Source organism: Triticum aestivum, chromosome 6B, assembly GCF_018294505.1.
Source record: "Triticum aestivum cultivar Chinese Spring chromosome 6B, IWGSC CS RefSeq v2.1, whole genome shotgun sequence".
Lineage (NCBI taxonomy): Eukaryota > Viridiplantae > Streptophyta > Magnoliopsida > Poales > Poaceae > Triticum > Triticum aestivum.
In genome coordinates, this window is record NC_057810.1 from 135,277,919 (window position 1) to 135,289,238 (window position 11,320).

Below are 11,320 nucleotides of genomic sequence, written 5' to 3' on the forward strand. Positions count from 1 at the left end.
TCAATTCCCATTCCCTGCTTGTATTACCAGGTCACCCCAGGGAAGAGATATAGGGGAGTTGGCCTCCTTAAATCCCCTTCCCACTCCCTTCTGAATTCCCATGCCCTCCAGCCATACAAAGGATTTTAAATCCCATACCCCATCAATTCCCATTCCTCAGTTTTAATTCCCACCAACCAAACAGGTTGCTAGATTAATCCACTTCTTAAGGTCCGGAGGAGGAAGAATGGTGGGATTCTCCATTCGAAGCACCAAGATGTTAGCGATCTTCGATGCAGCGACCACCGTCAGCTTCGTCGAGCTCGCCTGCGGCCGCGGGGCAAATGGTGGACAACGGACGGCGGTGGAAGCGGGATCGCCGGATTAGAGCGCTAAGCGCGATTAGTGACCTCGCGCTCGCCGCTTGGCCACCAAGCAAAGCACACGCACTGCCTCGGGACGCCGCGCACGCCCTCACTCACTCACTCCGCCCCAAACCCTAGCGACCCACCCCCTTCCTCCCTCCCCGGCGGCGGTCGATCGGCCGCCCCGCCCGCCATGTCCTCGCCGGCGCCGCACCTCGTCGACGAGATCCTGGAGGAGATCTTCCTCCGCCTGCCAACCCCGGCCGCGCTCGCCCGCGCCTCCACCGCCTGCCCTCGTTTCCGCCGCATCGTCACCGGCCGCTCCTTTCTCCGCCACTATCGCAAACGCCATCCGCCGCCGCTCCTCGGATTCGTCGACGAGAGCGGATTCCACCCCGCCCAGGAACCCCACCCCTCCGCCCCGCTCGCCCGTGCCCTCGCCGACGCGGCCGATTTCACCTACTCCTTCGTCCCCAAACACGGCGAGGGGCACGTGTGGGTCCCGTGCGACGCCCGGGATGGCCGTGTCCTTCTCGAAGACGGGCAATTTTGGGAGGACTTCAGAAACCTCGCGGTGTGTGATCCATTGTCACGGCGATACGTGCTACTTCCACCCATATCGGATGAGCTTGCTGCTGCCAGGGAAAATCGCAATGTTGAAATCGTGCCCATCCTAGCTCCCATTGGCGAGGAGGACGAGGATGAGACCTCGTTCAAGGTAATATGCTTTGCAGACTATACAACCAAGCTGGTGACGTTTGTCTTCTCGTCCCTCACGGGGCAATGGTGTATAGCTGCATCACCCAGCTGGAGTTCTTTGGGCACCGGCCGCCCCCATGGGTTTCGCAACTTCTGCTCTTTAGGGTGCCGTGGCTTGTCATGTTTTGACTACGTGCGCGGATGCTTCACTCGGCGTCACCTTGGATGGACAAGTTACTCATGCTGGACATTCGAAGAATGGAATTTTCTACAGTCAACGATCGCACGGGCTACCATATGCATCTCAGGTGTCTGCCTGGCCAGGCGGATGAAGTTGTTGACAGAAACGATATGCCATCCAGACGCCGGTCTGGCCATACCAGAAGTCTTCCTCGCATTGTAGTGGGCAAAGAAGGGACTATTGAGATGTTTTCTCTCGTTGGTGGTCACAGCCCAAATAGCTCGTTTGGTCTCTATCATACAACTCAGCAAAATAACTCTGAATCTCCCAAGGAATGGCAGCTAGAGAATATTATACAGTTGCCTGGCCAGTATCATTATTTCACCTTGGGCGCGGCTGAGGGATTCTTATTCCTTGGAGCCACTACAGAAGATCAGCTGGACATTGACGAAGACTCGCCGGTGTGGTTGTCAAGGACTGATTGGGATGTAGACTATTTTTCTCTGGATGTCAAGACTTCTGAACTTGTAAAGGTTTGTAGGAGGAAGAAGAAATTCTTCCATTATGAAAATGTTTATTGGTACTTTGGCTTCCCTCCGTCGTTATCAAAGCCGACTATTTGAAGTGGTAAGTTTGTTCTGGTTATGTTTGTTGTGCTTTGTTGTCCTGAGTGTTCGTGTAGAATTATCGTTTTATGCTATTATGACCTGTTATTTGTCAAACTACGGAAAGTGACCATGCTTTTTTTTTCATTCTGCCCTGTTGAACAATTGCCATGAAATTGGCCAATTGGAAAAAACAGTTCCATTTCTTAGCGGAATGGCAACTATATTCCTTCAAATTTACATAACCTACACACTAGTTAATGTTTGAGGGCATTAAGAGCATCTCCAGCCGTTGGCGCCCACCCCCCAGGAGGCATAAAAATCGCCGCCTGGGGGCGAGCCGGCGGTATAATCGGCTCTGGGGGCGGTTGGGCACCCAGCCGTCGCCCCTAGGCGCCGATATCGGCCCATTTTTGGCGTAAATGTGCCCGCTTTTTGGCCCACTTTCGGCGAAAAATGGCCCGATATCGGCGCGAATCGGCCCATATTCGCTATTCGGCGTGAATTCTCAACATAAGTAATTTTTTTATCACATAGTTCATCACAGAAAATAAATAGAAATCAAATAGTTCAACAAATAGTTCAATACAAATTATATAGTTCGAGAAATAAAAACTCATATTTCATCGAGCTAGGCGTCGCCCTTGACCCTCCATAGGTGCTCCACCAGATCCTACTGTAGTTGTTGATGCACCTGTGGGTCTCGGATCTCCTGACGCATATTGAGGTAGGCAGTCCAGGTTGCCGGTAGCTAGTGATCAACTTGGGCAAGAAGACCCTGCCTGTAGTATGGTTCAGTGTCAAACACTGACTCTTCCTGCTCGCTCTCAATGATCATATTGTGCAAGATGACACATCAAGTCATGATCTTCCACATTTGATCTTTCGACCAGGTCTGAGCAGGGTACCGGACAACAGCGAATCGAGATTGGAGCACACCAAATGCCCGCTCGACATCCTTCCTGCAAGCCTCATGAACCTTGGCAAAGTGGGACTTCTTGCCTCCTGGCACAACGTTTGAGATAGTCTTCACAAATGTAGACCATCTCGGATAGATGCCATCAGCTAGGTAGTACCCCTTGTTGTAGTGCCGTCCATTGACCTCGAAGTTCACCGGAGGAGAATGACCTTCAACAAGATTGGCAAAGACAGGGGAGCACTGCAGCACGTTGATGTCATCGTGAGTTCCTGGCAATACCAAAGAAGGAATGCCAAATCCAGAGGTCCTGTGTGGCCACCGCCTCAAGTACCACACTGCAACCGCCTTTGGCGCCTTTGTATATCCCCTGCCAAGCAGATGGGCAGTTCTTCCATTTCCAATGCATGCAGTCAATACTTCCAAGCATCCCAGGAAATCCTCTTGCTGCATTCTATGCTAGGATCTGAGCAGTGTCTTCCGCATTAGGTGTTCGCAAGTATTGCGGTCCAAACACTGCCACCACTGCCCTGCAGAACTTGTAAAAACACTCAATGGTCGTGGACTCGACCATGCGCCCATAGTCGTCGAGTGAATCACCTGGAGCTCCGTATGCAAGCATCCTCATAGCTGTCGTGCACTTATTGATTGAGGTGAATCCAAGTTTGCCAGTGCAATCCTTCTTGCACTTGAAGTAGTTGTCAAACTCCCGGATGGAATTCACAATCCCGAGAAAAAGCTTTCGGTTCATCCGATAACTGCACCGAAATACTTTCTTGCCGTGCAGTGGAGCGTCGGCGAAGTAGTCGGAGTAGAGCATGCAGTAGCCTTCCAGACGATGCCGACTCTTTGCTTTCATCCGCCCCGACGCCGAGCCACCTCGCCGCGGCTTTTTATTGCTCGCGAGCAGGCCGATGGGGGAAGCGAGGACCATGAGATGTTCCTCTTCCTAGACGTCGGCATCGGCTTCCTCCTCCAGCAGCCCAGGCGTGTTTTTCCCTTCCGCCGGAGCCCCCGAATCTGGACGATTGGCTTGACTTTTTGCCTGACAGTGTGGCCCAGGCGTGTTTTTCCCTTGCGCCGGAGCCCCCGAGCGCCCCCCAGTGCGCCGGGTTTGGCCTGCGATCGCCGGACCCAAAAACGGCCGAGCCGGTGGATTTCAGCGTCTTGGGGGCGCGAGTGGGGTTTTTTTTCAGCGCCAGCGCGTAAAAAGGCGCATGGGGGGCCTGTTGGGGGCGCGGCTGGAGATGCTCTAACATCTTAGGAAAGTCTTCAATTTAATTTATCTTTCACATCTTATCTTTCTGCCACCTTTTATGTATACTACTTCCTAACATGAAGTGGTAAGTTTGTTCTGGTTATGTTTGTTGTGCTTTGTTGTCCTGAGTGTTCATGTAGAATTATCATTTAATGCTATTATGATCTGTTATTGTCAAACTAGGGGAAGTGGCCATGTTTTTTTTTTAATTCTGTCCTATTCAACTATTGCCATGAAATTGGCCAATTGGAAAAGACAGTTTCATTTCTTAGCGGAAAGGCAACTATATTCCTTCAATTTTACATAACCTGCACATCTTAGGAAAGGCTTCAATTTAATTTACCATTCTCATCTTATCTTTCTGCTACCTTTTATGTATATTACTCCCTCCGTCCCAAAATAAGTGTCACTGATTTAGTACAACTTTGTACTAAAGTTATACTAAATCAATGACACTTATTTTTGGACTGAGGGAGTACTTTGTAACTGAAAAAAAGATGTAAGGTGGCTATGGGATCCTTTCGAAGCATGACTGGCACTGGTGGAAAAAGGGCCTTTGGTCGCGGTTCGCAACTGCCATTAGTCGCGGTTGCGCAACCGCGACCGAACGGGCGCGACTAAAGGCCCCCACCTTTAGTCGCGGTTGCTTAAGAACCGCGACTAAAGGCCCGTCCACGTGGGCGCCAGGTGGCCGTCGGGGCGGAGGACCTTTAGTCGCGGTTCTTCTGGCCAACCGCGACTAAAGGCCGCCGCAGGTTTAGGGTTTTGCCCCCCCCCCCCTTAAACCTGTTTTCTGTTTAATTTGTATTGTTTTATTTCTTTTGTGCTTTATTTTAATTTTGAAGGAGTTTCATATATTCTACGGTACTACATACATGCATATGAATGTACAATTTCAAATAAATTTGAAATTAGAACCAAAAAGAATTCAAGAGGAATATACAATATATATTCAATATCATCGGATGACCATATACAATTTTGAACAAGTTTCCATACATGATTTAATGCATATAAAGTTCTACGTCCTCGTAATAGTGTTCTCCTTTAGGATGGAGGACTTCCCTGCTGAACCATCCAGCTAGTTCCTCTTGAAGTGGTCGGAAGCGAGCTTCTGGACTAAGCATCCACCGGAGGTTATTCCTCTGAGCATTGGTATCACTCGGAACCCGCTCAGAGGTGTATCTCCGGATCATCTCACAGACATAGTATCCACATAGATTGGTCTCCGGTGGCTGAATATCCCCAGCATTCTTAGCCTTTAACATTTTGAATTCTAGCTCTTTTTTGAATTCACCGACCTTTGTATCTACGAACCGTCTCCAAACCCTACGAGGCAAAGAAAATTAAATGAACAAGAGAGTTATTAATTAGTTACTTGATATTAGGAAATGAACGAAATAGGCCGATCGATATAGAGCGCAAATGAATGAAAATAATTACTTCTGCAGCATTCTTCTCATGCCGCCCCAAAGCTTTGGATCCATATTCACAGAGTCGTGGACGAGACATTCTAAGGTGTTAACTTTAATTACTAGCAGAATCCAGTGGAACCTGCGGACACGATACATGCACAGTACGTCATGCATAACTCATCGATTAGCCGGCCACATACCAACAAAAAAATATTAATGAATTCCAAAACATATTCTTTCTTCTTTCTTTCTTCTTTCTTTTTTTCTTCTTCCTTTTTTTTCTTCTTTCTTTTTTTCTTCTGTTGTTTTCTTCCTTTTTCTTTTTTTCTTCCTTTTTCCTTTTTTCTTCCTTTTTCTTGTTTTTCTTCTGTTTTTCTTTTGTTTTCTTCTTCCTTCTTTCTTCTTCTTCCTTTTTCCTTTTTCTTTCTTCTTCTTCTTCCTTTTTCTTCTTCCTTCTTCTTCTTCTGCCGGCGCACGGAGGACGGCAGGCAGGGCCAGCGGGCGGCGGGCGGCAGGGCGGCGGGCGGCGGGCGGCGGGCGGCGGGCGGCGGGCAAGGGCGCAAGGCACGGGCGGCGGGCAAGGGCAGGGCACGGGCGGAGGCGGCGCTCACTGGGAACGGGGGCGGCGGCGCGCAGGGCTTCGGCGTCGGCGTCGGCGTCGGGGCAGGGCTTCGGCGTCGGCGTCGGGGCAGCGCTTCGGCGTCGAGAGAGAGGAGAATGGGAAGTGGCAAAACTGCTAAGTGCAGTATTTATAGACGCACCTTTAGTCGCGGTTGGACAGGCGGACCGCGACTAAAGGTACCCTTTAGTCGCGGTCCGCCTCCCCAACCGGGACTAAAGGGTTTTGGCGCCGCTTCCGTTCCCGCGCAGAAAGACCCTTTAGTCGCAGTTGGGGACAACAACCGTGACTAAAGGGTACCCTTTAGTCGCGGTCCGCCTCCCCAACCGGGACTAAAGGTCTGTGCTAGAACTGGCGCGGTGCGGTGGGATGTTTAGTCCCACCTCGCTAGCCGAGAGGCTTCGACAGTGGTTTATAAGCGCGGCTGCGCTCACCACTTCGAGCTCCTCTCAAATGCAGGCTTACGGGCCTATTCTATCACTATGTGCCTGTGGGCCTACTCGGCCTTCTGCGGGCCTGAATCCTGGCCCTTTAATGGGTTTCTAGTCGTATTCAGGCCGTGGTGGCCCAGTAGGTGGCATATTTTCTTTTTTCTTCCTTTTTTCCTTTTTCCTTTTTACTTCTATTTTTTCTTCTGTTTTTTTCTTATGTTTTTCTTCTGTTTGTTTTTTTCTTCTGTTTTTCCTTTTTTCTTCTGTTTTTTTCTTCCTTTTTCCTTCTTTCTTCTTCTTCCTTTTTCCTTTTAAAATCAGAAAAATAAAACTAATTCATTTTAAAATCTTAAAAATACAATTATATATCAAAAAATTCAGAAAAATAAAACTAATTCATTTTAAAACCCCTTGAAGGTTTGACAAAAGGTTTGATACATCATTCAGTTCATCGACCAAATACAAAGTTTGGTACAATAAATTATTACACATCAATTCTTCCCTTGTGTCCCTGCTTGCTTACGATTCTGACATGTCTGTCTTGTCCTCCACTCCCACGATGTTCCTTTTCCCTGAAAGAACAATGTGGCGCTTTGGATCATCGCATGATGTACTGATCGTTTTCTTATCTTTCCGTTTCCTCGGTTTGCTACTCATGTCCTTCAAATAAAAAACCTGAGCGACATCTTTGGCAAGGACGAATGGTTCGTCAAGGTAACCAAGATTGTTGAAATCCATCATTGTCATTCCGTATTGCTCGTCCACCTTTACCCCACCTCCTGTTAGCTTGAACCATTTGCACCGGAACAAAGGGACCTTAAAGGAGGGTCCATAGTCAAGTTCCCATATCTCCTCTATGTAACCATAATATGTGAGACTTCAGGTTTTGGAACTTTTTCTCCGCCATGTTTATTATTCCCTTTATATTGGACGAGAATCCAGACGGGACCTTCATACTGCTCAGGCATTCAAAAAAGATGACCTTCTCTTCTTTGGTCAGAGCGTAGCTGGCACGACCTTGAAACCATTCCGGATGCCGGTCATCAGGGTCTTTCAAACGTTGCTGGTCCTGCCGTGCTTCCTTTGTATCATTTGTCTTCCCATACACGCCCAAGAAGCTTAGGAGGTTCACGCAAATATTCTTCGTAACGTGCATCACGTCGATTGCAGAGCGGACATCTAGGACTTTCCAATATTCTAGCTCCCAGAATATAGATTTCTTCTTCCACATGGCTGCGTGCCCGTCAGCTCCCTTCGGAACTGATTGTCCGCCAGGACCCTTTCCAAAGATGACTTTCAAATCCTTGACCATATCAAATACCTCAGCACCAGTGCGTTCCGCAGGCTTCGGCCGGTGATCTGCCTTGCCGTTGTAATGCTTGCCTTTCTTTCTTACTGGATGAATTTTCGGAAGAAATCGACGATGCCCAAGGTACACGTTCTTCTTACAATTTGGCAAATGTACACTTTCAGTCTCATGTAAGCAGCGCGTGCATGCATTGTATCCCTTATTTGACAGTCCCGAAAGGTTACTAAGAGCAGGCCAATCGTTGATGGTTACGAAAAGCAACGCTCGTAGGTCAAATTCCTCTTGTTTGTGCTCATCCCACACACGGACACCACCCCACAGCTGTAAAAGTTCATCAACTAATGGCCTTAGGTACACATCGATGTCGTTGCCGGGTTGCTTCGGACCTTGGATGAGCACTGGCATCATAATGAACTTCCGCTTCATGCACAACCAAGGAGGAAGGTTGTAGATGCATAGAGTCACGGGCCAGGTGCTATGGCTGGAGCTCTGCTCGCCAAAAGGATTCATGCCATCCGTACTTAGAGCAAATCTTATGTTCCTTGCGTCAGCTGCAAAATCTTTGAACCATCTGTCGATCTTTCTCCATTGCGTTCCATCTGCGGTGTGTCTCAACTCCCCGTCCGACTTACGGTCCTCTTTGTGCCATCGCAACAACTTGGCATGCTCTTTGTTCCTGAACAGACGTTTCAACCGTGGTATTATAGGAGCATTTCATCAAACACCTTGTGTGCATAAGAGGAACCAAAAGCAAACCTACACCCCCTTGTGAAGCTTGTGAAGAGAAGTGGCACCAAATGGCTAAGTGAGCGTGCTGAACTGGTATATATAGGGGAGGAGCTTTAGTCGCGGTTGGCCTGGCCAACCGCGACTAAAGGCCTTTGCGCACCTTTAGTCGCAGTTGGCCTGGCCAACCGCGACTAAAGCCCCTCACGTGCACCAGCTGGCCACCGAGCGCCCTGGGCCCAGGCCTTTGGTCGCGGTTCGTCTGCCGAACCGCGACTAAAGACTTCATTAGTCGCGGTTCCTACAGTTTCGCGACTAATGGGGCTGGACGGAAGCCTCTTTTTCTACCAGTGTGGGCAGCTTATGTGCATTTAGTCTTAAACTTTACTGTATTTCTAGTTTGGCATATATGGCCTTTTCTGTGAAACTATGAAGCACACATTTCTAGTGCATATAGTCATATATTGATCCACTTTACTTGCTTATTAGTATATTTTTTAAATATATCTGCAGGGATGAACTCGCTTTCCTTTTGGGGTCTTCGGGTTGGGCCATGCATCTGATGCCTTGGAGGAGAACTGGAGGATGGACAAGTTGACGCCGATAATATTCTGGCTAGATATAGTACTGGTGTGTTGGTGTTTGTCATTAGGAATTAACCATCGTGTGCTTTCCTATGTCGGTATTAAGCTCATCTAAGCAAGACAATGTAAGCAAGCTGAATATGTAAGAGTCGAACTGTCCTTTTATGTTGGCACAGTTGCTGTGGTATACTGTGGTTGTGCGCTTTGCCACTCTACTTCCTGATTTGCTGTTAAATATACCTGGATGCTGCTGCTGCCGCATTATGTCCTGCTCAGCATGACGTTCATCTTGCCTTTACGCATTTACTGATCCACTGCTGCTTTCGGTTGTTATAGCTAGATGTTAATGTTTAAATTTGTGCCTTGTTGGATGCCTCTTTAAAGTCAAGAAGCCAACGTTGATCATGCATGTGTGCAACAAAATTGCTTCTGTACATGTTTTGCCATCACATTTTGAGGCACTCCACTTTTCTCCAATTGGACTGGGGATGTTTGGCAATGCTTTTAATGATTATTTTGTTTTCTTACTGAGAACACTTTTTTTACTGTAACTTATCTGCCTCATCTTGAAGCATGCAGCCTGGTTTCGTTTGGAAGGGGTTAACTTGCAGAGGAGTAATACATTTGTACGCAGCCAGCCACATCTATTCAGCACATACTCATAGTAGTATACTGATCACTTCATTCTAGTGCAGTAGTTCTTATGAAAATATCCATATGCAGTCATTCGTACGCATATATTTTGGCCTGTGTTGTTCTTGCTTGATGCCATTGTTGCACAGTGGAGCTTCAGTTTCATGGTCTCTCTCCTCCGAACAAGAGTTGTCTTTGCTCTGCTGCACCATCCGTGGAGGGTACCTAAGGGGAATCATGATGAGCGCGCCAAGAAGGACGAGGCGAGGGAGCCTCCAAAGCTAGGTGCAGCTGCCAACCCTGACAAACATAACACAAGTTTTTTTTTTTTGAAACAAGGCAAAAGATTTGCCAGTTCATTGATTAAGAAAGGAGTTATCGAACAAGGGCCGCAAGGCGGCAAAATAAAAGGTCTACACAAGTTTATCTTTGCTGAAATTCTAATCTCATAAATGATAACCTACATATTCTGATATATGGATGCTCATTTTATTTTAGTAGTTATTGTAAAGGAGATTGTGGGGAGTACTCCAGGAGATTCTGCAAGGGAGACGGATTCATGGGCGCATCCAACCCTGAACAACAACAGCGTGCAAGCGCTGTTTCAGGCAGCAATGTTCAGGGAAGTTCAGAAGAACGCCAATCTCTTTGGGCTATTTTTTTTTTTCAGTTTTATCATGCATAACTTTAGCATAAGAGGAGAGAGGAAAGTCAAATTCAGACAAGTTGAATCAATTTGGAAAGGCTTATGCATCATATGAATACTATAACTATATACCAAGTATCATGCTGAAACCACAGTGACTACTAACAACAACTTAGTATTAAACCATTTTGTGCAACAACAACCCTTTAATGTTAGAATCAGTATAAGGGGTAAACACAAAATCACATCCATTCCCATAAACATTACATTTGTTAAGTGTTAGACAGAGGACTTGGTCAGCGTTGGGTTGCTCACGATCACATGCACGATCCACCCACGTTCTAGCTGCAAGCCATGCGGCACCCCTATATGTACTCCCTCCTGTACTCTGTACCTCAATGAGAAAAGCATTCTATCAGTTTTACATGGTATCAGACAACTCCTTCGATCCACTCTTCCCATGACGCACAGGGGGTCAACCCCCCAATCTCACCACCTCCGGCGACCACCAAACTGCTCCCCTCCCCGGCGGCCAGCCACCTCTCCCTCCTCCTCTCCCCGGCAGCCAGCCACCCCTGCCTCTCACCGGCGGCCAGCTTCCTCCGCCTCTCCTCTCCTTTAGTGACACCATTACAGACATCACCCCTTTCATCCCCATTGTCCTAGACCACCATAGCCATAACTACTATCACTGGCGTCACCTATTTGAGATCCACCTCGGCCGCTGCTCCCTCCTTCACCACATCTCCGGCGATGACCCGCCGGCCCCTCATGACCCACGCTGGCAAAAGGACGATCTCGCCATCATCCAATGGCTCTACACCCGCATCTTCACGGAGCTCTTCAACCTCGTCGTCACCGACGGTGCAACTGCTCGCGACGTTTGGCTCGAGCTTCGCCGGCTGTTTCAAGACAACCGCGATGCCCGCGTCTCTGCCCTCAACACGGATTTAC

The 11,320-nt window shown here is 48.2% G+C and overlaps 1 protein-coding gene across 1 annotated transcript; it reads left to right on the plus strand.

Annotated features, from left to right (window-relative positions):
* Positions 1-283: 283 nt before the first annotated feature.
* LOC123133756 (uncharacterized) lies at positions 284-9,310 on the plus strand. The gene is made up of 2 exons (XM_044553165.1): positions 284-1,851; positions 9,017-9,310. The coding sequence occupies exon 1, from the start codon at positions 538-540 to the stop codon at positions 1,444-1,446; it is 909 nt and encodes a 302-aa protein (XP_044409100.1). The 5' UTR covers positions 284-537; the 3' UTR covers positions 1,447-1,851; positions 9,017-9,310.
* The last annotated feature ends 2,010 nt before the right edge of the window (positions 9,311-11,320 follow it).